This window comes from Lissotriton vulgaris, chromosome 3_1 (assembly GCF_964263255.1).
Source record: "Lissotriton vulgaris chromosome 3_1, aLisVul1.2, whole genome shotgun sequence".
Lineage (NCBI taxonomy): Eukaryota > Metazoa > Chordata > Amphibia > Caudata > Salamandridae > Lissotriton > Lissotriton vulgaris.
In genome coordinates, this window is record NC_141689.1 from 1,348,195,208 (window position 1) to 1,348,222,158 (window position 26,951).

Below are 26,951 nucleotides of genomic sequence, written 5' to 3' on the forward strand. Positions count from 1 at the left end.
TATAAGAACGACATGAGAGTTAGAAAGCAGGCCTAGGGCCTGTGGAATCGCTGGGGCTACTCTAAACAACCAAAGGTTAGGATGCATGACGCCCACGGGAGACGAGTGCAGTGACTAAACACAGCCGCGGGTTACCATTGACTTTCTATGGGAAACAAAGAAGTTACAAAGTTACAGATTAAGGGCACAAAGGAGTGAACTACGATGGAGCCCTTTTAGACTAGGACACTAGGAGAGTCAATACCCACGGGAGCACTGGAGTAATCGAGTTACCTCCCCCAGGGAAGCCGGGTGCATAGGTGTCTTTTTGTATTGGGTTTCGTTGTCGATTCCAAATGGAGAGCTGCAAATAAGTGCTGTAGGCGACCAGAGGAAAAGTGTCCGGATGGATCCAAGGGTAGATCGAAGAACTGAAAACCCTGAAAGCAGAAGGGACAGAGTCTGGGTCACAGGCCAGTGACCAGGAAGGAACCAGGCGATGTCGGGTGATTTCAGGTGAGGAGATCAAGTTTGTCGCTTCAGCCATGAGGATCAGGAGACGGTGACGACGACCTGGACCTGGATTCGAGCTGTCCCACGAAGGATCTAGTGGACTGCAGTGTCGGTATCCATCCGGATTGGACCCAACATGCCTTGGCAAACGCAATCCCAGCAGGAGATGAAGAGTGGCTTCGGTGCAGACCAGCAAGGTCGGGGCGTTTCTCCTTTGTAGGGAAGCTGGAGCAACCAGGAAAGAGAGTTAGATTTAAAGGAAAGTGTTCCAGGGGCTCACTAGACAACAGGACAGGAACCGGGAAGACGCGTCAAGCTGAAATGCAGGAGCGTGCCCCACGGGACACTCGTAGAGTGTGGAGGCCTGAGCGTCGGTGCAAATGTTGCTCAGGTCTGGGGTTTCAAGCACCCCAAAGCAAACCTTCCAAATACCTTGGGAAGTAGATGCAGCTTGCAAAATGCAGGATGTCCAGGAGTTCCGGTCCCACGTCTCTCGTGTCCACCACTGGTCTCAGCTTTGCTGGGAACGTCGAGCAGCGTCCGAGATGTCTGGAAGTCTGTGTCCTGTGTCGCAGTCTCTTCGGGATCTGGCGGGAGCCTCAACAATGCAGACCGGCAAAGTTGCTTCAGGTGCCTGTTTGAACAGGGTGGTCACTCCTTGACCACAAGGGAGATGTCTTCAGTCTTCCAGTAGAAATGGAACGTCGAAGGTCCAGGATATATGTTTCAAAGTTTCGTCCAGGGTAATCTAAAGTCCTAGGGACACAGCTCATATACTTATGCTAAGTTTAGGGTTTGGACCTCATATGGGTGGGCTTGGGGAGGGGTGGTTACACCCCTTTTACCTTTGTCCAGTTTCGCGCCAAAGCGGGGCTGGAATGCCCAACCAACTGGTTTGAACCGGGCTATGCATGGAGCACCTTGTGTGCCCCAGGCAGTGGTTGGAAATGCATTCACTAAAGCCTGTCTGGGGAGGTGCCACCACCTCCCTGGACAGGAAACCTATTGTCCAGGCCTCCCCTGCCAGAGTTTCGTCCAGCAGCAGGAGGGCAGACTAGTGTCTGTGGCAGCAGCATCCATTTTGTGATGCTGATGCTCTGTTTAACTTTAACGGGGTGTACCAGTAACTATATCTCTTCTCCCTCTAGAAGGGTGGAATGCTACCCCCGCCACCAGGACTGGTAGGGGGTGGTATTTTAAAGTGTTTAACACCTTACACGCCGACATGTTTTGATAAAGCCAAACCAAAGTTAGCATTAACCACGAGGATTATAATGCATTTAAGAGTATAAATATGGTATGGCTATATCATAGAACAGCTATAAGGAGATGGTTCCGAAAGCTGCAGAGGGGCTCAGCTCATGCTAGATCACCCTCTCACATAAAACCAAGCACTCTGTCTTAAGGATTGTTAAGGCCTGCCATAGGAGTGACTTATAGGTGAATATATATATATATATATATGTATATATATATTTTCACTGAAAAAACCATAGGTTATAGACCATATATAGTTAGGAATTCGCATTTACAAAACCTTATTTTACTCACACAAAACCATTGAAATTCCATATATAGTTACTTGCACTAACTATATATCGCGCACCCGCAATCCACTGCTGATGATGTCACATATTACATCATTCATGACATGGTCAGTGACATCACTGATGACATCTCAATCTCAGTTTAGCTTATAGATCCCCTTCCAAACCACTGTGGGAAAATCATGAGATATTAGTTTTCTTTCAAACAATATTCATGATATCACAGCAGAAGGTTTTTTCACATGGTAAAATCACCTTAGAACCCACCACAATTCCTAAAACGAGTATGGTACCATCAACAAATGATTTATAATGTAACTAAAGTCCTAAAACCCTCTATTAACTACAATGCTTTTTAATGAGGTGCTATCATGTATATTGGTCCCAAGATGGCTGCCAACACTTCTTGGATGAAGTGCTGACAGCCAATCAGATCAGATGTGTGGTTAGGCTCCGCCCAGATATATATATTTTTTTGAACCTAAATTACTCAAAATCCACTGGAGCACATATATTGAGACCTAGCAAAGGCACATCGGGCTAACAGTCCCTACAATTTTGCCAAGTTTCGTGCAAAGCCATTCAGCCGTTCGAGCTAAAAGTGAGGCCAACCGCCCTATGGGAATTAACATGGGAAAAACGCGTTTGGGACCCCCCTTTTTTCTCGGCCCCCCCTTGATGAAATTGTCAGGGGCTGCTCAGAAACAAAATGTTCCATTTTCCTGAAAATTTCAGCCAATTCCGTTCACAAACCACAAAGTTATTAGACATAGGATTTTTTCTCTATGGGATTTTTGAAAATTCTAACTATATATACCTACTGGCGACCGCCAGTAGGTAATTATATATATATATATATATATATATATATTTATATATTTTTTTTTCACTGAAAAAACCATATGTTTGACACCAGTTATAGTTAGCTGGAAATTTTACTGACATAAAACCATTGAAATTCCCACGTTATAGTTAGTTGGACTCACTATAACTTGCGCGCCTGCAATGCTGATGACGTCCCATATTACATCACTCATGACATGGTCAGTGACATCACTCATGACATCACTGATGACACCATCCAGTGAATGTGTGTCTTTATGAAAAATAAATATGTTTTTTATATGTATATGTAAAGGTCGATGGAAAAATAAATGTTGAAATAATGTATGTTTTTTTATATGTGCGTGTTAGTGAGTGAATGACTGTCTCACTAGTGTCTTTATCAGTAACTAAATATGTTTTAATCTAGTATATGTGAGTATTGATGTATATAAGGGAGTATCTGTGAGAGTGAGAGATTGAAAGAGTTCCTGTTTAAATAAGTATGTGTTTCTAGAAGTGATTGTTTAAGAGAGTAAGTATGTGTAAGTTTCTTTAAAAGTAAGGTGGTAGTGTGTGTATAGTTGTATATGCAAATAAATGGATGTTCAATAGTTTATTTGCATGTGTGAGTATGTGTGTGAGTAACTTTTGGATGACTGTCGGTGTGTAAAAGGATGTACAGGTGTTTCACTACATATGATGAGTGAGTATATGTATGAGTGACTATATAGAACTGTTGGTGAATGAGTGGATGTGTATATAGATGGTGGTATTACTGAATTGGTTGTTGTAACTGGTATGGGTATCTCTATTTTTTTGAAAATTTTAGTTTCTATTTTTGAATATGTGTTTCAAGGGTTACATTACACTGAAAGGAGGTCTGTCACTCTGTCACAAGGATGGTGTCATCAGTGATGTCATGAGTGATGTCACTGACCATGTCACGAGTGATGTAATATGTAACGTCATCAGCAGTGCATTGCAGGCGCGCAAGTTATAGTGAGTCCAACTAACTATAACGTGGGAATTTCAATGGTTTTAGGTCAGTAAAATTTCCAGCTAACTATAACTGGTGTGAAACCTATGGTTTTTTCAGTGAATTTAATAGGTTTTTTAAATGCCAATTCCTAACTATAACTGGTGTGAAACCTATGGTTTTTTCAGTGAATTTCATAGGTTTTTTAAATGCTAATTCCTAACTATATATATATATATAGGACCTCAAACCTATGAAATGTAATATGTTTTATAATGAATCCTATATTGTATATTTATATTATACTATTTTATTATTGTTGTTTATTTATGTTTATTTTTTTTGCCCTGGTGCGCTCCCGGGGCGCGTACCGGGGAGCGCCCCGGTCAGCGCAATTTTGCCGAGCGCCCCGGGGCGCGTACCGGTGAGCGTCCCGTTAGCGCTATTGGCGCGAACGAAAAAATCATTATGCGTATCGCGTAGCCGCGTCCGCGTGATACGCACGGCATAAGCGCGCCCGGAAGAACCCTCGCGCATACGAACGCGCTACGTAAGCTCCCCGGGGCGCGTAGCGTAAGCGCGTCGGGTCATGTGACCTGAAAATAACACTTTTCATTGGTTCAGAACAGTTTTTTTTTTCCATATGATGAGAGCCCCCACCTTTTTTCCTCATTCTCACTTTGTACTTTGAGTGAGGAAGACCTGTTTCCAGAGCTATTACTACCTATTTCTACTCAGAAATGGCTACAGTAGCAGCAGCAGCTGGATCATCTGCCCCACCACCACCACCACCACCACCACCACCACCACAAGGACCACCAGAGCATCTCATTGGTGGTCAAGAGGAGGAGGAAGAGGAGGAAGGGACAAGGCAGTTCCTGCAAGAAAACACTTCACCATACAAACCTAAGGAGCACTTCATATGGGAGTTTTTTTAAATCCCAACTGGTTTAAAAAAAAGTAAACGCTGCAAAGGTGACCTGTCTCATCTGTGGTGCTGTGCTATCCAGGGGGAACCCTACAAAAAAATATTCCTTCGGGAATCATACAATGATTCGGCATATGAGGCGCTTGCACCCTATTAACTTTTCAGCAGCAGAGATGAGAGAACTCTGCAAAAACCTACCCCAATCATCTGGCACAACCTCAACAACCAAAGAACCCACTCCATCGGGTCCAGAAGCAAGTCAGTTGATTTCAAGTATCCAACCAAAGTTTGGGGGATACCAAATTGTTTGTGTACATTGTGGGAAATTAATCACTTATGGTGAGCAGAGCATTACACTCATCATGCTTGCTGGGGATAACCACAAATTCACAAAGTAGGCTTCATTTTTTCCTGTTTTTTTTTTTGCTCCAGTTGAGCCGTTTCCAAATCCCTGTTTTTTTTTGTTTTTCCCTATAAAAAATACAAAAAAATATATAAAACTGTTCATAAAAGCCAAAAAAAGTAAAATGTTCAAAAAAAAATACAAAAAATATAAAACAACAAAAAGAATTAAAAAAAACAGTTTTTAGAACTACCTCCAATTTATAAAAAAAGGCTTCATTTTTTTTTAAAGTCTGACATTCTTTTTTCCCCATGGTTCGCTCCCCTTTGCGCTCCCCGGTGTGCATACCGGGCCCTTTTATAGCCCCCACATTAAACCTAGCGGGTCAGGGGGGGGTCTACTCTGCCCCCTTATGGTCATTTCCCCCTTTGTTTTTGCCACCTCTTGTGTCTCGATTTTACCGAGACACAAGATGGCGGCCGCTCCGGACTGTTTGGAATGTTTACAGACACCCGAGAGCCAATCAGCTTTCCGTGCGCCAGTCGCGCGGCGCGCCTGGTGCGCGTACCAGGGCGCTGCCATAGATATATATATTTTTTTGAACCTAAATTACTCAAAAACCACTTGGGCACATATCTTGCGACATAGCAAAGGCACATCGGGCTACCAGTCCCTACAATTTTGCCAAGTTTGGCGGAAATCCATTCAGCCGTTCGGGCTAAAAGTGAGGTTGACCGCCCTATGGAAATTAACATGGGGAAAACACGTTTTTATAACCCCCCTTTTATCTCGGCCCCCGCTTGACGAATCCCCCCCAAACTTTCAAGGAAGGACCGGAGCTCCGCAAGGCAAATTTGAGGAAATTTTCAGGCAGATTCGTCAACCGGCGCCAAAGTTATTCCAAATAGGATTCTTTTCAATGCAAAATCTCAAAATTCTAACTATAACTACCTACTGGCGACCACCAGTAGAGAGATAGAGAATATATATATATATATATATATATATATATATATATATATATATATATATATATATATATATATATATATATATATATCCACCAAACTCCTCACAAGGAAAGAGCAGAAGCCCGTGGGGAACAAAGAAAACTTCCTTTATTTCCAGCTGTGTGGCAAATGCATTTCGGCCTCCTTCGGCCTTCGTCAGTGCCAGGGTATTTTCAGCAAGCTATTACAAGGTGCCGTTTAAATGTCAACAAGCCCCACAGCAATTGGTGACTCTTCGCTCCACCCCTCATGATGTCATGTGCACCTGTGTAGTCCACGCCGTCCCGGTGGACCACGACTCCCAGGATGCCTCTGGAGCCCTCCAGGTGAGTGGTGCACAGGAGTATGATGCCCAATGTCAGCGATGTAGAGCGGAGGGCAGGCTGACTCGCACAACCTGAAAAGCAGTTTCCCCTGCAGCTTGAAACTCCGGTTGCTTCCTTGGGTCCCCACAGAACTGACTCAGCCTGCACGCACAATCCACAATTAGGCAGGGGCATGAAGACAATGTCTCACGCCCTACCGAGGCTAATAGCCTCAATGTACCGCCATTAAGTTTCCTGGAAGTGCAGGCGGGCTTGCGACCTTCAATTAACATTGAAAAGGGGGGGGGGGTTTGCCGTAGCAGAAGCCAGGTTTGTCCAAGCCTACTTAGAAGTCAGGGGCTTCTGTAACGCGTCTCTGGCCGGCGCGTATGTAGATCCACCAAACTCCTCACAAGGAAAGAGCAGAAGCCCGTGGGGAACAAAGAAAACTTCTTTTATTTCCAGCTGTGTGGCAAATGCATTTCGGCCTCCTTCGGCCTTCGTCAGCGCCAGGGTATTTTCAGCAAGCTATTACAAGGTGCGGTTTAAATGTCAACAAGCCCCACTGCAATTGGTGACTGTCCGCTCCACCCCTCGTGATGTCATGTGCACCTGTGTAGTCCACGCCGTCCCGGTGGACCACGACTCCCAGGATGCCTCTGGAGCCCTCCAGGTGAGTGGTGCACAGAGTGTGCTGCCCAATGTCAGCGATGTAGAGCGGAGGGCAGGCTGACTCGCACAACCTGAAAAGCAGTTTCCCCTGCAGCTTGAAACTCCGGTTGCTTCCTTGGGTCCCCACAGAACTGACTCAGCCTGCACGCACAATCCACAATTAGGCAGGGGCATGAAGACAATGTCTCACGCCCTACCGAGGCTAATAGCCTCAATGTACCGCCAATAAGTGTCCTGGAAGTGCAGGCGGGCTTGCGACCTTCAATTAACATTGAAAAGAGGGGGGGGGGGGGGGGGGGGTTTGCCGTATATATATATATATATATATATATATATATATATAGATACAGATATTGCTGTTTTTATTCTTCTATTTTAAAATGTACAGTCTTTTTTACGATGTGCTGTTTTATATTTTTGTAATGCTTTTATGATATATGCATATCGAAATAAAGCAACCAACCAACCAACCAACCAACGATATACTATATCTAAGTAAGGGGCGATTACACCACCATACCCAGGCTGTGTGAACAGACCTGTGGTGTCAGTTTGGAGGGCCAGCCAGGGGTGGCATAATACATGCTGCAGCCCCTGGTAGGCCTTGGATGCACCTATGCCCTGGGTACCTATGGTACACTATACAGGGGCTCACAAGGGTGACCCGGTGACCCAGTAACCAATCTGGTATGTACCTAAAGTACATGGTATCAATTTAGAGAGAGAACAGATAGGCTGTGGACCCGATTCGCAGGACCACAGCCATACTAAAGTCGAAAAACCAAAAAAATCACAGCAAAAAGTGTGGGTGACCATAAGAAGCAGACCTTACTCTCCTACACTATCTCTGAGCGCTATTACGGGAACAAGTGCCACAGGGCGACCCCTTTCTGAATCTGGGGGGAGATTTTAATTTGGTGTGGGATCCTACGCTGAATCGTAGTGAAGCCTCCTTGCATGGGTCGGGTGCCATGTCCTCTGCGCTCCAGAAGCAGATAACGGACCGGGGCTTGATAGATTCCTTGCGATACCACAGGACTACTCGCGTGTCCACGTATTGATTATTTATTTGTGTTGCACACCCTCATAAAGGAGACGCTGACAGCATCTCTGTTCGACATCTCGATATCCGACCATGCTCACGTTGAGATTCTCCTGCAGGATCCGGCCAATTGCCCCATCCGTTCGCCGCGGTGGCGCCTGCCGCCACATATTCTGCGGGACCTGGCCAATGTGGAGACTATACGCACTGCCATTGACTCTTATTTTGCAAGCAATGATCTACCCGAGACCCCATTCCCTGTGGTGTGGGATGCCTTTAAGGCGACGATCCACGGCAGTTATGTCCATAGCGATTGCGCTGGAAGCCCGCCACCTAGAGAATAGCCTCTCTAAAGATATTAAGAAGTTGGAGAAGCAGGATCAGGAGCATCCTTCACTCGTAAGCAGGCGGAAATTGGAAAACCTCCGGGGTCAGCTTCGATCCCTGTGAACTAATAAAGCAGAACGGTCCCTGCTCGCCTTAAAACAACGGTACTTTGAAGGGGGGGGGACAAAGTGGGTAGATTGTTGGCGAAGTGGCTGCGGGTACGAGCAGTGAAGGGTCACATTGAGAATATCCAATTACCTGCTGGAGGACCGGTCACTGTGGAGCAAGCTAAACGTGAGGCCTTTAGGCCTACTACACCACACTTCACATGGTGGAAACACCCCCCAAGCTTATATTGATGAGGTACTGAAAGAGTGCCCCTGGACCGCAATACACCCACACTACGCTAAACAGCTGGACGGTCCTCTTATGGCGGAGGATCTGACGGCAGCGCTGAAAGACCTTGGGAAGACGCCGGGCCCGAATGGCTTACCGGTGGCCTTTTACCATATGTTTATAGCATAACTTCAGCCTCACCTACTGCGCCTATATAATTCCTTCTCGGACACGGAGGGGCCATCGCCCTCTAGGAGTATGGCAGGAATAGCCCTTATCCCCAAACCAGGGAAGGATTCCACGCTGTGTGCATCTTACCGTCCCATAGCATTACTAAACACGGACCTCAAAATCTACACTACAATGCTAGCTAAGCGCCTGGACCCCCACATGCCTGGCCTTGTGGAGCTAGACCAAGTGGGCTTCATCCGCAACAGACAGGGGGCGGACAACGTGCGTAGAATTGCACACTTGGTGGGGAAAGCACACCACTGGAACACACCGGCATGCCTTCTGTCGCTTGACGTGGAGAAGGCACTTGACCGGGTGGACTGGAGTTTTCTTTGCGCAGTGTTGCACACGATTGGCCTGGGACGAAACATGATTTCTATGATCATGGCCCCCTATCTCTCCCCACAAGCGAGGGTTCGAGTAAACAGGCAGCTTACAGATCCCTTTTTCATACATAGGGTTACATGGCAGGGCTGCCCTCTGTCACCTTTGCTATTCGCCCTGATAATAGAGCCATTGGCAGCGATGATAAGGCAGAATGCAGACATCGACGGCCTTACCTTTGGAGGTTGGCAGAACAAAGTAGCGCTATTCGCAGACAACTTTATCCTCATGCTATTGCGTCCACATACAACTCTCCCGGCGCTCCATACTCAACTGCAGACCTTTGAAAAGGCATCAGGCTTCAAAATTAATCATGACAAATTTTGGGCGTTTTCGCGGTCTAGAAGAATGACGGCCCTGGGGGACCTCCCATTGGCTGATGTATTGGATTCTTACGATTCCGAAAGGGGAAATACCCATCTTGAAAACACTTGCTCCCTATCAATGGACTACGGACCATATTCGAAATCTAGGACTCGAACTGACCCCTTCTCTGGACACATGGTCTCAGGTAAATTGGCGAGAATGCAAGAAAGCAGTCCTGGAAGACCTACGGAGGTGGAAGACCCTCACTATCTCTTGGCTCGGTAGGCTTAATGCCGTCAAAATGTCGATACTAACTAAAATCTTATACCAATTCCAGTGTCTTCCCACCCCTATACCTCAACAACAGATACAGGGCCTCCAAAAAGATATCACTAACTTTATATCGAGTTGACGCCGACAGCGGTTCTCCCACAAAATCCCCATGTTGCCAAGAGATAGAGGAGGGCTAGCGTGCCCTGACCTTTTGGAATACTACTGGGCCTCACATCTTCGTATTGTCTCAGAAGGGACAACCATTGAAAGCGAAAAGATGTGGTTCCATATGGATAGGATGGTAACAGGGCGTACTATCTGGGATCTTACGTTGCTCCATCGCGCGGCGTGCTCGCGTAGTGCATATATAGTAGTGCCTACTAAAACGGTCCTAGTTATATGGGACAAGGTAGCCGTGCGTAAAGGGCTAACGACCTTCCCTTCTCCTCACCCTCCCATAGCAGGCAACCCACTATTCCCCCCGGCCCACCATTCGCAAAATGGATACAGTGGGGGTTGCAGAGTGATTGGGGACCTGTTCGAGGGGGGAGGGGGACTCCAAAATCGTTTGCCCAGTGCAGGGAAGAATTTCGTCTCCCACTAGAAGCAGGCCTACAGTATGCGCTGTTGAAGCACTGGGCATCTTCAGCAGAGACGCAGCAGGCTGCTACTCGACCATACAACCCCTTTAAGTGGCTGGTCCGCTCCTTTGACGAATCGAAAGGCCTTATATCTCGGACATACCAGATTCTTCAACACCCACCTGTGCTGACTATGCACCCATATCAACGTCAATGGCAGCTGACGTCCAGCACGGAAATTACGCCTGAACAGTGGAGCCGCCTATGGCGAGACATTCCTAGGGTCTATAGTAGCATCCCACAGAGGGAAAATGCATACAAAATTGTGGCACAATGGTACTTCACGCCCGCCCTGCTACACAAAGTTTTCCCTGCCAAGTCCCCATTGTGCTGGAGATGTTCAAATGCACCTGGTGACTTCATTCACATTTGGTGGGCTTGTCCGCTCCGGACCCTGCTCTGGAAAGAAGTCCTTAGTCATATTAAGGAGGTGCTGGGCTTCCCCCTGCCTGAATCTACAGCCACGATCCTCATGGGCCTTAAACCTGACAACTTAAAAGGGCTCACTCACAGCAACTGGACTATAGCACTTCACATGCTTGGGGCAGCTAAGCAACTCATAGCGCTATATTGGAAAAAGACAGAGGCACCCCCGATTGCTGCTTGGTTCGTGCGCCTCTGGCATCTAATAACTATGGAACTGTTCACAGCACAATTGCAATCACGTGCTACCTGCTTCAACACTATCTAGCGCCCCTTAGTCCAATATCTCTGTAAAATAGAACATGCGCGATATTTATCCTCCAAGCTTAGAGCGCTGAGACTCTTTGAGGATGCCATACTCCCTTTTCCTTCAACTCTTTTCTAACCAACTACTGCTATCCACTTTAACATGGACCTGGGCTAGAGGCCCATATATAGGTTCTAAAATGGTCCTGAACTATCCCATAGCATGCTACTATTGATATATATGCTAGCTCACGCGGCAGGCCCAACAAGGGTTGTAGGCGACATGCTGTGTTATAATTAGTTTACTATTGCTTTTATCTACACTGGAACGCACTTGCAAGCAACGCGGCCGGCCCTAAATGGGTTGTGGGCTTAACGTTGTATATGTATGGATCCATGCTATACTTTTGATTTAGAAAAATAAAATGGAATTCAAACAACAACAAAAAAAAGAAGATGTCATAGCATTTGTAAAAAAAGGCAGAACTCTCCAGAAGTTGTACACAAGCATCAGATATCAAACCAGCAGAGGTTGAACGTGTTTGTGAGATAGTGAAGAGGAACATCATTCCCAAAAGAAGGAAGCTGATTCCAGCATTCTTGATAAAACTGCAAACATTTGTACAGACAGTAAAGGGGGCAAATCTAAAACAAGAGTGTTATCAGCGTGGTAGGACGGAACAGCTTGCCTATCTCAAAAGGTGAATAGTACTGAAGAGATTCCCTCAAGACCTATATACTTTTAATTACCAACATGATTTGCATATTTCACTTTGTTCACACACAACAATAACCTCAGAACTAAAGAATAGCATTTCTTTGGTATTTTATTTAATCATTCTTTGTTTTTCAATTTCATTTCTTATAAATTCATCATTTTTTGTTTTTCATTTCTTATAACATCTTTTTATATAGTGATTTTGTGCAAAATACATATCCCAGCAAATACAAAAACAATTTTATAATAAATAGCCCCTTGGCTATAAAAACACAACAATATAATTACACTCATACACTATCATTCATTCAAACTTATTACCATCCACACACTTCATACAGATGCAGTATCTGAACAAATCTTGATGTCATGTGGCAAAAAACGTTTTTGCCTAATTTTAAACCATCAGATGTAAAAGATAGCTTCCACGCAAGGTCGACGCGCGTTTCGGTGGGTTATCTACCACCTTCCTCAGGACCTATGCAGAAACACACATTTCTTACACAACCAAAGCCAGGGGATCTGAAATCAAAAAATAAATATTGTTGTGCATATATATTGAACATCGTTTTAAACCAACATTGCACATATTAACACTTGAGCCAGCCAATGGCCACACAACTGTGAAAAAGTCTCCACCAAAGGTTTAACTAGTGGACAAACTGGATTGTAAATATTATCAGAAGTTGAAACATACCGTATTAAAGAAGAAAAGAAAAGCCATCACCAGATAGATTAGAAACAAACCGTGCAAAGAAAAAATAAAGAATTGTGGTTCAAACAGTCATCATAGATTGCCGAGGTGTATCTTACTAAGTATCTACCCTTAAACTAAGGATCTTTTAAAGCAAGCATACCAACCAGTGTGCTATGTTAGAGTCCTATTCCGAGGTTTAAAGCAACTTACTTTTCATTCACAATATATATGTCTGCTGTCTTCCTTGACATTCAGTTAGTGGTACTATAATTTTCAGCAGTCCAGGTTTGCGACAGGAAAAAGAGGTTTTCTTTACTCCTAGGACATATAAGAGCAAGCTATCAGGAAGCTATACTAATGTGATCTACATAATAGCTTCTTAGGTTACAGGAAGCCCACCTTCTATATTTCTATTTGTTGCCACAAGGAGATTTTATACATTTCCTTATTCTTCTTAAGTACTGGAACTTTTCACATTAAAACAGATGATCCGGTCTGCGTCACTCTCATAATTCCTGTAGATGGAGACATACCAACCAGGGACAGACGTAAGTTCTTGGAACCATCATATTGGGATTAGGAGTTTGACTGCACAGTATTAGTTCCGACTGACCTGGTTTTAAAAGGAGGTGTTTTTAGGTTGGTTTAAGTCGTAGCATATCGGGATCACTCTTTCTGTGTAAATATCGCGATTTGCATAAGAGTCACTGCTGCGACCTATGAATTTAAACAACTGCGATATCAATATTGCCTTTCAAATTTGCATAGTACACAACAGCTTTCAATTAGAGGATATATTCACATCAATACAAAGAGGTATACCTAATCGCTTAACCGCATCATTGCTACAGCACGTTCCCGTGCTGTGCTGCAATTTTAAAAATCCCTTGTTATGTGACAAGGTCAACTCGTCAAACGCACAGCGCTGGTAACACCCATGACGAGCTGACCTTGTCACAAGCATCGAAGGGGTTAATCATCATCTAGCGGTTATGAAGGCAAAGTTATTCCTAATATCTGGTCATCTAAAGATCATATTATTTGGTTCATGTACCAAATTTTGTTGAGACCACAGACATACTCACAGTGTACCCACACTATTTTTAATACCAAATCACTACTCTTGTATAACAAACACATACTGCACATTAATATGGTCTGTCTTTTCATAACAAGGCAGTGTTAGCGCTACAGCGATTCATAAGACCTCTCTATTGTAACTTTACAATCCCTTTAGTGCCGGATGCTGTCAAGAAAAGATGTATCCAAGAACAAACCCATAGATTAAAGAAACGGGGGGCAGGCATTATTCATGGATAAGTCGCCGTAAACTAATACATCTCTGTTCTAAGGACAAGTGCCGTCAGGAAGTGACTGAGAAAGAGCTCAAAGATTTAAACGGGCAAACATTCCAACTCGACAAATGCCGCAATTTAATACATGGAGGATATAGTGAACACGTTTACCGACCGGTTGTCCTAAACACAAAGACCATAGAGTTTTTATATTAGAGTCCCATTGTCTTATGCAGGCTTCGCATCAACTTAAGAAAAGCCAATTTATACAAGAAACGCTAAAATGAACCCGGGAGGTTCCGTATAGTTTGCCACATTCCCATTACTCAGGAAAGTGAGATTGAAAAAATATTTTGTGGACAGATTGGAGGTAACAGAAAATTATAATTTATCCAATTTTACACCGGCATCTACTTTCACCCCCACATTAGACATGGTGGGTCCTGAAGTCCACATCTTTGAGCAAAACGTATTGAAGGACATCTCCTGTTTGTTAAAAAGCCCTAACAAACAAAGATTTAATTTGTCTAAAACTGAAAATATGGCCCTAAATAGAATAGAAACCAACACGGACATTGTGATTAAACCCTGCGATAAGGGTGGGGGCATTACCATTCTGAATAAAATAGACTATGACACAAATATGTTGGAGATGTTGTCTATACCGGAATATTATAGACCTGCAAATATAAGAGAGGTCAATAGATTAAAGACAGTCATCAGTGAAATCACACATTAAGCCTTAAATGATGGTGATATTTGTGAAGATGAATACATCTTTCTTAATAAAGCATGCCCTGTAACACCTGCAATATATGGGCTTCCTAAAACCCATAAAAATGAGCAACATCCTCCCATGCGCCCAATTATTTCCACGATAGGCTCAAGTACAGAACCCCTCTCAAAATATGTAGACTCATTTTTATGTCCATTGGCCCAAAAATATGCGTCATATATAAAAGATACTGGAGACGTTATTTCCAAGATAGAGAGTATACCCTTCAACCCGAATACAGAGATTTTAGTAACGCTTGACATGGAGGCGTTGTACACCAACATCCCTCAGTGTCAAGCGTTACAGGTGGTAGCAGCACTTTTACAAAGATATCCCTGCAACAGACCAGATGAATTCATATTGAAATGTTTGAAGGTTGTTCTGTTGAACAACTTCTTTGATTTCAATGGCTCGTTGTTCATGCAAATCAAGGGCACCAGTATGGGGGCATCTTGTGCCCCCAGTGTGGCCAACACGTATATGGGCGAATGGGAACTGAGGAATATTTTTAATGAGGATGCTCCATTTTTTGAGGATGCTCCATTTTTTGAAAATGTTTTTTTATGGAGTCGATTTATCGATTATATTTTTTTTGTGTGGAGAGGGAACGAGACTGACCTAAAGGAATATATACTCTGGTTAAATATGAGTGACCAGAACCTTAAATTCACGGCGAATTAAAGTACCAGCATGGTTGAATTCCTAGATATTCTGATCGAGGGTGGTAGTGGCAGCCTCCAGGTCAGTCATTATAGGAAGCCGACAGCAAAGAATACTATTTTACAATATGAGAGTTTCCACCTCAATTGTCAAAAGGACTCTATCCCCTTCGGGGAATTTCTTCGCATTCGCCGTAATTGTTCCAACATGAGTGACTACCATATCCATGGGGAATCCCTTATCAAGCGTGGGTATCCCCATCGCCTAGTACGCCAAGCCTTAAAAAGAGCAAAATATTACAACAGAGATGCACTATTGAAGGGAACTAAACGAGAACCCCATGGGAGAGTTACCTGTTTGATTAATCATTCCTCTCTCAACTTTAAGATTAAAAATATCATCAATAGAAATTGGAGAATTCTCAATTCTGATGAACATAAAACTCAGCTCCCCCAACCAGCCTATCGAAGAAATCGAAATCTAAGGGACCGATTGGTTCATACTAGGAATAAACCAAGGTTGGCTGAAACTTAAACTTCCTTAACTGGTCTTCCAATCATTTTAGGAAACCATAAATGCAGTTCTTGCCATGCATGTGACGCGGCTGGAGTCACGGAATCACTTTGTTACAACAATGTTAATGTAAAACTCAGGTCCCTTACCAATTGTAGGAGTAGTAACATCATATATACCCTGTCCCCATCAAGCACTGAGACAGGAACAGACTAATTTGCATGTAGCCAGGTTCTGAGCTGGGATGGTGCAGTGAGCTAAAAAACGGTGATGGATCAAGCCCTGATCTCTTGACTGGGTAGGAGTATTCTGCATCATTCAGAAACTCTGTCCATCACCTTTTTCAAAATCGGTAACATCATATATATACTCCTCTGCCCCTGTGGCTTAGCTTACATAGGGGAGACAAGTCGCGAGTTTCAACATCGTTTTAGCAAACACAAGTCTGCAATAAGAACGAAAAAAAATTCTGCACCACTGGTCAAACATTTTTTAGAAAAACAACATCTTGGAACAGAACTTAAATGGTGTATTCTGGAAAAAATACAAACCAAAATGTGTCGACTGAATGAAACAACTCGTAAAAAACGAGAAACATTTTGATTTTTCATCTGGACAGTATAAAACGAGGATTAAATGAGGACATATCACGGTATGTGACCAAATAGGCTCGCAGTGACAACGGAGTCTAAAAATGGAAAGACATTATCCATTCTCAGGCATATACCAATAGAAACCAGTCCATCACATCCATGATTGCATCATGACATTTATGAATTCCGTTCTGACTCTTAATATGTTTTCCAAATGTGTCCCTAAGATCTTCTAAAGAATGACACATAGTATATGTATTTACTAATTAGAACCCTATTGACAGATTGCGTGGGAGACATTCTTCTATATTGAGGTCCTAGCAGAGGACTTTATTCTCAGTGTGTCTACCCATATCAATGGAGCTGAAATAATTTCAATATTCATTTGGGAGGTGATGTCTTACTTCACGTTCCAAAAACGCTGTGCTTATCGCGCCTACATCAAGCCTAAAGATTCTCTGAAAACAAAGACATCGTTTTGCACACATATGACAGTAACAGTACTAATTAAACTATTTAGAAAATAATTCATGTAAAATAGTTTAGAGACAGTATGTTACTTATAATCAGTTTTTAGGATTGGCACAGATCAAATCTGGTCATTGGGCCCAAAGATAATTTTCAATATATGCCCAAATAACGCTGTGTTTTACCGCGCCGTACTTACAATTTAAAGCACAAGGTGTAGAGTGGTCACTTTTGAAAGATTTAGCGTAGGTCACCTCAAAATATGTAACTTATTGCAATCTTCTTGTATTGAATTATATCCTATAAACCTAAATTTATATAAAAATATGGTTGGTTAGTTTGTCGGATTAACGTCACTGACTTTGCATAATATAGTGCATTAAATTCTAACTCTAAACACCTTTAGTTTTTCGGCATTTAAGGGCACTCCAAGATGGCACCAGTCATGTAGATAGGAGAGTAGTCCATCATTTATTTTTAGCCCGACAAGGATAGGAAGTACTGCCAAGATTTCAGCTGGAATTAATATTGGCTTTGGCGCCCTCTCTGTGTATTTAAAAACGCTGTATTTGCCTCACTTCTTCCTTAGCTACACAGGTTTGCGGTACATCGGTATAAGGAAGACGGAACAGCTTTAAGTGAGTAATGGGAATGTGGCAAACTATACGGAACCTCCCGGGTTCATTTTAGCGTTTCTTGTATAAAATGGCTTTTCTTAAGTTGATGCGAAGCCTGCATAAGACAATGGGACTCTAATATAAAAACTCTATGGTCTTTGTGTTTAGGACAACCGGTCGGTAAACGTGTTCACTATATCCTCCATGTATTAAATTGCGGCATTTGTCGAGTTGGAATGTTAGCCCGTTTAAATCTTTGAGCTCTTTCTCAGCCACTTCCAGACGGAACTTGTGCTTAGAACAGAGATGTATTAGTTTACGGCGACTTATCCATGAATAATGCCTGCCCCCCGTTACTTTAATCTATGGGTTTGTTCTTGGATACATCTTTTCTTGACAGTATCCGGCACTAAAGGGATTGTAAAGTTACAATAGAGAGGTCTTATGAATCGCTGTAGCGCTAACACTGCCTTGTTATGAAAAGACAGACCATATTAATGTGCAGTATATGTTTGTTTTACAAGAGTAGTGATTTGGTATTAAAAAATAGTGTGGGTACACGGAGTATGTCTGTGGTCTCAACAAAATTTGGTACATGAACCAAATAATAAGATCTTTAGATGACAAGATATTAGGAATAACTTTGCCTTCATAACCGCTAGATGATGATTAAGCGATTAGGTATACCTCTTTGTATTGATGTGAATATATCCTCTAATTGAAAGCTGTTGTGTACTATGCAAATTTGAAAGGCAATATTGATATCGCAGTTGTTTAAATTCATAGGTCGCAGCAGTGACTCGTATGCAAATCGCGATATTTACACAGAAAGAGGGATCCCGATATGCTACGACTTAAACCAACCTAAAAACACCTCCTTTTAAAACAAGGTCAGTCGGAACTAATACTGAGCAATCAAACTCCTAATCCCAATATAATTGTTCCAAGAACTTACGTCTGTCCCTGGTTGGTATGTCTCCATCTACAGGAATTATGAGAGTGACGCAGACCGGATCATCTGTTTTAATGTGAAAAGTTCCAATTCTTAAGAAGAATAAGGAAATGTATAAAATCTCCTTGTGGCAACAAATAGAAATACAGAAGGTGGGTTTCCTGTAACCTAAGAAGCTATCATGTAGATCACATTAGTATAGCTTCCTGATAGCTTGCTCTTATATGTCCTAGGAGTAAAGAAAACATCTTTTTCCTGTCGCAAACCTGTACTGCTGAAAATTATAGTACCACTAACTGAATCTCAAGGAAGACAGCAGACATATATATTGTGAATGAAAAGTAATTTGCTTTAAACCTAGGAATAGGACTCTAACATATCACACTGGTTGGTATGCTTGCTTTAAAAGATACTTAGTTTAAGGGTAGATACTTAGTAAGATACACCTCTGCAATCTATGATGACTGTTTTAACCACAATTCTTTATTTTTTCTTTGCACGGTTTGTTTCTAATCTATCTGGTGATGGCTTTTCTTTTCTTCCTTAATACGGTATGTTTCAACTTCTGATAATATCATACAAACCAGTTTGTTCACTAGTTAAACCTTTGGTGGAGACTTTTTCACAGTCGTGTGGCCATTGGCCGGCTCAAGTGTAAATATGTGCAATATTGGTTTAAAACGATGTTCAATATATATGCACAACAATATTTATTTTTTGATTTCAGATCCCCTGGCTTTGGTTATGTAAGAAATGTGTGTGTCTGCATAGGTCCTGAGGAAAGTGGTAGACAACCCACTGAAACGCGCATCGACCTTGCGTGGAAGCTATCTTTTACATCTGATGGTTTAAAATTAGGCAAAAACTTTTTTTGCCACATGACATCAAGATTTGTTCAGATACTGCATATGTATGGAGTGTGTGGATGGTAATAAGTTTGAATGAATGATAGTGTATGAGTGCAATTATATTGTTGTGTTTTTATAGCCAAGGGGCTATTTATTATAAACTTGTTTTAGTATTTGCTGGGATATGTATTTTGCACAAAATCACTATATAAAAATATCAAAAGATGTTACAAGAAATGAAAATGAAAAACAAAAAATGATGACATAAAATACCAAAGAAATGCTATTCTTTAGTTCAGAGGTTATTGTTGTGTGTGAACAAAGTGAAATATGCAAATCATGTTGGTAATTAAAAGTATATAGGTCTTGAGGGAATCTCTTCAGTACTGTTTACCTTTTCTCCCCTCTTTTCCCTGACCTTAAAGTATTGTTAGAGGGGTCCCCTCCTTTATGTATCTATCACAAAAGGTGCCCACTATAAAGCAAAGATGTTCCCATTGTGGAATCATAGACCATTTTGCAAGGGTGGGGAAAAAAAAGAGGTTATTATCAGTTAAGATTAAGCATTTGAATGATGAATCTGAGTCTAATGAGGATGAAAAGTGGCATGATTTTTTTTTGTGTATTTATTCTGAAGTGTCAAATGTTGATCCTCGTTTCTAGAAACTAGCCTGTGTGTGAAATACATTTTGGGGGAGTTACTGTGAATATCGTAGCAGACTCAGGATCTCCCTATTCCATCATTAATAAGAACATGAGGGAGGAAAAATTTGTAAAACACATTTGTTGCCATCTGATATCTGCCCAGAAGGATTTACGGGAAACCCATTCTTATTAGGGGGTACAAGTTTTTATGTTTTCAATACAAAAACAGGAAAGCAACTGGAAAACTGTATGTTGCAGAACTAGGTCTTTCTGTTTGACCAACGTGCTCTGGGCAAAATGACGCTAATAGTCCAGAACAGGTGTTATTGGTAGAGGAGGATGACTTGTTTGTTACAAAACATTAAGTTGGAATTTCCAGACGTTTTTTTCAGACAAGAAGGGTGAATGTAGTGGTGTTTCACACAGAATTGGCTTAAAAAATACAATTCTAATTTCACATAAGGTGAGGAAAATGACCTTTGTTGTTAACGGTGAGGTTGAGTAAGAACTCAGGAAACTAGAACTCAAAACAATCGAACAAAGAGAGTCTTTTGAATGCTTAGCCCCTTTAGTCGTTGCTAAACCCAAGAACAAGAAAATCAGGTTATGTATCAACTTGAGGGAATTGAATAAAGACATATACATTGACAACTTTCCTTTAGCACACATTGGGAGATTGTTAGCAATGACCAAAGGAGTGAAGTGGTTCACTACGTTAGATCTTAAATCAGCATACCACCAGGTCTTCCTCCATCCTGAAAGCAGAGTCTTGACCACTTTTATAGCACCATTTGGATGCTCTCCATTTCTTAGGATGCCCTCTGTCTGGCATCAGCTGCTGCTGTCTTTCAACGCCTCATGTTCAAGATGTTTAACGGTTTGCTTTCTTTTAAAATGACATCTTGCTCATGGGGGAAGACTAGGAGTGAGCATGATGCCAGAGAGAAGAATGCACTTCCACTGCGCCTAAGAAGAGAGGGTTAACAGCAGAATTCGCTAAATGCAAATCTGGTCAGGAATCTGTTACCCACTTGTGACATGTGGTATGTGACCAAGGAATTCTTCCTAAACCATAGGTAGTAGAGGCCATTACTAATTCTCCTCCTCTAGCTAATAAAGAGGACATCAGGTCCTTTTTGGGTTTAGCGGAGTTCTATGCTAAATTTGTTCCAAATTTTGCAGAAGAACTAATAGAATCAGGCGAATTTTGAAGAAAAATTGCAATTTCAAATGGAATAGTTAGCTACAATCAGATGTAGTGTCTATCAAATGTAATATTTGCAAAGCAAAACCCCTAAGCGATATAGATCCCAGTCGAAAAATTGTCAATACTACTGATGGAAGTAGTAAAGGACTTGGTGCTGTGCTTTCCCAGGTGGAGGAAAATGGTAAAGAGGTAACCATAGCTTGTGCTAAGTGACTCACCAACTCAGGAGAGAAGTTCTCTGTAATTGAAAAAGACGTTTTAGCATGTGTATGGGGAGCAAACTGCTTCAGGCAATTTGTTGGGGAACGGTGTTCTTGCCTAGAACAGATCACAAACCAATAAACTGAAAACAAGCGACTTATCCAAAGCTTCACCAAGAGTTGCAAGAATGGCTTTACAATTGATGGATTACAGTAATGTTGTTGAGTATCTTCTGGGGATTAAAAACCATGTCGCTGATTTTCTCAGCAGGTCCCCAGTTAATGTTACCGTCAAGCAGGATTTAGAAGCAAATGAATATTGTGTAGCTAGATCTTTCATGGACAAAAGTGATAAGTGCAGAAGAGTGGGAAAATGCTTGTAGTATGGATGATGTTTTGTGCACTATCACAAACAAAATAACATCTTGGGGTAGGAAGGAGAATCTGCGTTATGACCTGAAGTGTTTTGGGGAAATCAGGGATGAGTTATCTGTGAATGAGGTTGGGTATGTGTTGCGTGGTTCTTTCATTATTCCTCCTGCCACTTTCAAGGAAATAATTCTTTACATTAACCACGAGGGACACTTGGGTATCATACAGACTAAGAGGAGAATTAAAGAAATGCATTGGTGGCCTGGTATGGATAAGGAGGTGGGGATATACGTGTGTTAGTGTATTGATTGTGCTATTGCCGATAAAAATCTAGTCACACTTAGACCCCTTTGTGTCCTTTACAGATAGCAACCAATCCATGGGAAACAATCTCTATGGATATTTTAGGTCTCAATTGAAATTCAGTGGACATTAGCAAGTTTATATTAGTTTTAGTTGGCACATTTTCAAAGTGGCCAGAAAATTAAATTACTACGGTAGATGCCACATCTGTAGAGCACTTTTTGGATGAGGTATTTGTCAAGAAAGGGTTGCCGGGACCCTTATCACTGACAATGGACCTCAATTCACTTCCAAGGAAGTTAATGAATTCTTGGAAAGGACTGGAGTCAAACACAATGTTATGTCATTGTACCACCCAGCTGGAAGTGTATGCGGTGAGAGTTTTAACAAGAGTTGTCATGAGTAACATCCGCATTTCTATGAGGAAAAGTGTCTAATGACAATTGGTACTAGCAACATTAACATGGGCGTGTCGCGCTACACCAACAGTAACTGGGTTTTAACCCCATTTAAGATTTTAAGAGAGCGAGAGCCGTACACCAAAGAAAACAACAATTTAGAGAGTAGTTATTGTTATTTTCGATTTATATAGCGCCAAATCACCGACAGGTCTCTTAACGCTTGGAACCAGGAGAAGAAGAACGGTAGCTGAGTGTGTTAAAAGCACACGGGTCACCGAAGGTTTAAACTACATTTAATGCTTCTTTAAACAAAAGAGTTTTGAGCGATTTCCGAAAGTGGAGCAAGTTGGATTCTTTACGGAGGTGTTCGGGTAATTTGTTCCAGAGCTGCGGAACCAGCACTGAGAAAGATCTACCGCCTTTAGAGGACAGTTTGTACCGAGGGCATGACAACAGTTGTGCCTCGGAGGACCTTAGTGAACGTCCAGGGGTATAGGCTTCAAGGCGTTCTTTTATGTATACAGGTTCCAGGCCGTGTATAGCTTTGTGGGCTATACAGAGGCTTTTGAAATTCACTCTCTGCTTTATGGGGAGCCAGTGTAGTTTGTACAGCAGTGGTGAGGCATGGGTCCGTCTCTGCAACCTAAAGACCAATCTCGCTGCATCATTTAAGACCTGTAGTCTGTTGAGGTAGTCAGGTCCAATATCAGGAACAAACAGCACACATAACAGTTTATTACGATAGAAAACATGGAATCACTAGAGTAAAACTCATGGTGGGGAATTTAGTCCCAGTCACGATTTTGAGAGGGATTTCTAAAGGTAAGAACAAATTCACAGACCCATTAAACTTAACTGAGATATATACCAATGCAACCAAATTAAGTGATGGGAAAGTTTGGCATTCCAGCAAGTCGTCCAAGTATAACTTGGGTGATGATGTACTTGAGGAAAATGGTGCTGCATGAAGTAGATTTTGCCCTCTTGGTTTCAGAGTAAAAGTTGTGGGTGGAGGTGCCTGGCCCAAATAAAAGTGATTGGCACGGTAGTGCTCGAAGTTTTGGTGGAGGAAGAATGGTTCGAAATCAAGTTGCAAAAAGTGGAGCGAAGTGTTTGAGTGATGGTGAGAGAAATACGAGGAGTGGGAGTTCTGTTAAGATTACCAAACAAATTTGAAGATTTCCGTTGTTGAACTAGTCAAGGAGTGTGGCTCTGTGAGACGGTCCAGCTATCCCAGGATTTACATTGTTAACTGCACCTTATATTTTCCTAGAATTGTGTAGTTGTAGCATTATCTAGGAATTACATTGTTTAATGTTTGCGTTACTTTTCCTAGAGTTGTGTTGTTGTATTAATATAAATGTTCCAAGTATCATTTTAAATGCACTGCAAGTTGCAACATTCTTATTTTGTGTTCGACATTACTATTTAATATTTTGCATGTTAAAATTTACAGAGATATGCATTTTTTGCCCTCAATGTGTTTAAAGGGGAAGATGTGTTGTGTCCAGCGTCGGGGTGCGAGCACCTGGACATTTCAGGTGACAGAGCTCCGTTTGAGTTCACGGGGGATGGATGGGTGAGGGGCAGGGAGGTGGACGGTGGCATGTCTGGTTGTTGCTGCACTTACAACTCAAGGAACTCAACTACAAAGTCTGAAAGAAAGAATAAAGTGGGAGATCTTTTGGTGTGCAAGAACAAAAATCTCAGCATGTCATGTGTGACGCCACCAGACTAAAATGTGAGTGCATGTGTCTTCTAGGCTTTTCAAACCATAAGAAGTAGATGTGCGACAGGTAAGGCATGTGAGGTCATAGGATGTCACGTGTGATGTCAATAATTGTGGAAGAAGACATTACTAAATTTGGGTTGTGTAATTTCTGGCCTATTGAGGGTATTTGTCAAGTAATATTATGCTAAACAATCACGACGATGGAAAGAACTGACACCGCAGCACAGCAAACCTAAAGCATCATATATCAAGTTACTTATGTACAGCTACATGCAGCCAGGGCACACGCAGGTACACGGCGTCCACCCTCTGTTTTCAGAGGGTGGACGCTGTCTACCCTGCCAAGAAGTTGGGCCCCACAGAAGTATGTTGAACTTGTACCGGTGTAATTTTCAGACACCGGGACACAGTCAGCAGGGCCCAGCAACGTGCAGGCTGCTTTTTTTTCCCCCTCCAGCTGGCACGACGTTAAAGGCCAAAGTTAAAGGGCCATCAAGCCTCCTTTTGTTTAAATATGATGACTGGAGGCGGCCTAGAACCTCACACTTAAAAGTAAATGGAATGGAGGGCAAACAAAGGCACACAGCTTGCTATCTCTTCACATGTACTTAAATGAGGCATGCTTTTAACTTTGTTCAGTTCCTGTATATAAGTGCATGCACTGTCAGAACGTCAGATGTGTTGGTCCGCTTCAGTATTTACACAACATTTCAATAACACTGTTTTATTTCTTTTATTGCACTATGCAACCCAATACTCTTTACGAAACATACACACTATGATTGACAACATACCAGGTAAGTGTGTAAATCAATGTACAAGATTGACTGGAAACAGGGTTACAAGTTGTAGAAGTTATAAGTCCATATCTCAATGTGCTATATTCGAAGGATTTTAATTTATGAACTGCAGGTAACAAGATCTCGGTTTTAAAGGCAGTAACAAACTTACCTATCTACGTACAATAAAAATCTGTCATCTGTACGTTACCTGATGTGCTTAGCAGGAGACTTGTTAACCTTCTAAATTACTTTGATTCAAATCTTGGACTTCACAAAACCCAGATCTCTCCCAAAAGGTTAAACCTCCAGAGTTCTCTCTCTATTACTACTATTCCCTGAGATTTACTGGGCACCTGTGCACGTGCCTTAACCCAATCAAATATTTTAATATCTAGCTTTGCAATCAATGAAGCAGAACAGATCTAAGGAAATGCTTCTCCTTGTTGACAATATCTTTCTGGTAGGGTTTTAAAAAAAATGTGTTAGTTGGGTCCCAGATTTTGCATCAGGATTGCAGCACTTTTTGGCACAACCCCAACGCAAAATCTAATTCGTTCAATCTCATAATGCGCCTAAATTTACTCATGATATACCAGATAAACATAAGTGTGAGATCTTAATATCTGATGTCACTTCTGTCGCTTTCTATGTCATGTGCAATGTCACACGTCGTGACATCATGCGCTGTATAGGCACACGTCATGCTTTCACTTGCATACTGCCTAACTTGGTTAGTCCCCCTCACTTCTATTTTTTTAGGATGTGTGCTCTGTATGCAACCAACATAAACAAACCAAACGTTGATACAAGCCGTGCTTGGGCGGACATTCAATGGATACATTTCAACATCCGGGTTTTTGAGGTGGGTCAAGTCTACACTATGTCGTTTATGTCATACTGGCGATGTCTGTATGCGGCCTCGGATGTCTGGGGGTCATAGAATGTCAGATGTACGAAGTCGATGGGCGTCAGCTGTAAACACGATGGCTCAGGTTAATCGATGTGGCGTTTGTGTGCATCAGGTAGTTGTGATGACAAACTTGTTTTGTTACTGGGTAGAAAGTGCGTGATGTCACAATGTTATTGGTGAGTGGTGTCACAGAATGTTGCGTGTGGCATTACAGAGGTAGGTTGTCACTGGAGGATTTTCGTAATTTACCTGACACATCACCACTGTTTGGTCGTCAAAGGTGTGCTGATACAAAGTGATACGGTTGGTAGGTGTAGGGTGCGTGACGAGTAAGGTAGATTCGTTTGGTCGGAAATCTGCTATCAGTGACAGTCAAACTCAGACATCTTAATAAAATCACCGTTTACCTTCCGCGATGACCCTGCGAATTCGCAGCCTCAGCTCTCCAAGCTCTACCGTCTGCCCCACGAAGTCATTCTGGTCTCGGCTAGAAGCCCCCAGAGACCCAGGGCCGGCCAGGAAATCCAATGCCGATTGCAGCAGCGACATTATGGGGGCGCTGTGCGGGATTCGGTTACCCCAGCTTCTTCGGCGGAGGTGCTCAACGCTTCACTGTCACCATAGCCCGCGCGCCAGTTCCGTGATGTGACGTAGTAGGGACGTTCTCACTGCGCAGCTCTGACTCCACTATGAGAAATTACGCCCACGTCCTCATCTCTAACCATGGACGCAGAGGATTGGTTACAAAATCTTCACGTGACCGATTTTCGTGACATATAGGGGGCGTGTCCGTAGCGCTGCAACCTTCACTTTTAAGAGTTCCGCTTTCTTATTCTATAACAGGACCGGAAGGTTTAGATTATGCTTCTCTTATCTTTACTGCAAAACACAGCAGCCAATGAAAACATACAATTAGTTTAAAACAACTACATTGCCCATGATGCACACTTATAAGC

At 42.4% G+C, this 26,951-nt stretch overlaps 1 protein-coding gene across 4 annotated transcripts in view; it reads right to left on the minus strand.

Moving 5' to 3' along the window:
- Window positions 1-26,711, minus strand: part of GAK (cyclin G associated kinase) — a 1,908,861-nt gene extending 1,882,150 nt beyond the window's left edge. For all 4 annotated transcript variants that reach the window (XM_086961822.1, XM_086961820.1, XM_086961821.1 and 1 more), the window contains exon 1: window positions 26,403-26,711. In XM_086961822.1, the coding sequence (XP_086817948.1) occupies window positions 26,403-26,544 (142 nt within the window). In that variant the 5' untranslated portion in view covers window positions 26,545-26,711. The remainder of the gene's footprint in view (window positions 1-26,402) is intronic.
- Between the last annotated feature and the right edge of the window lie 240 nt (window positions 26,712-26,951).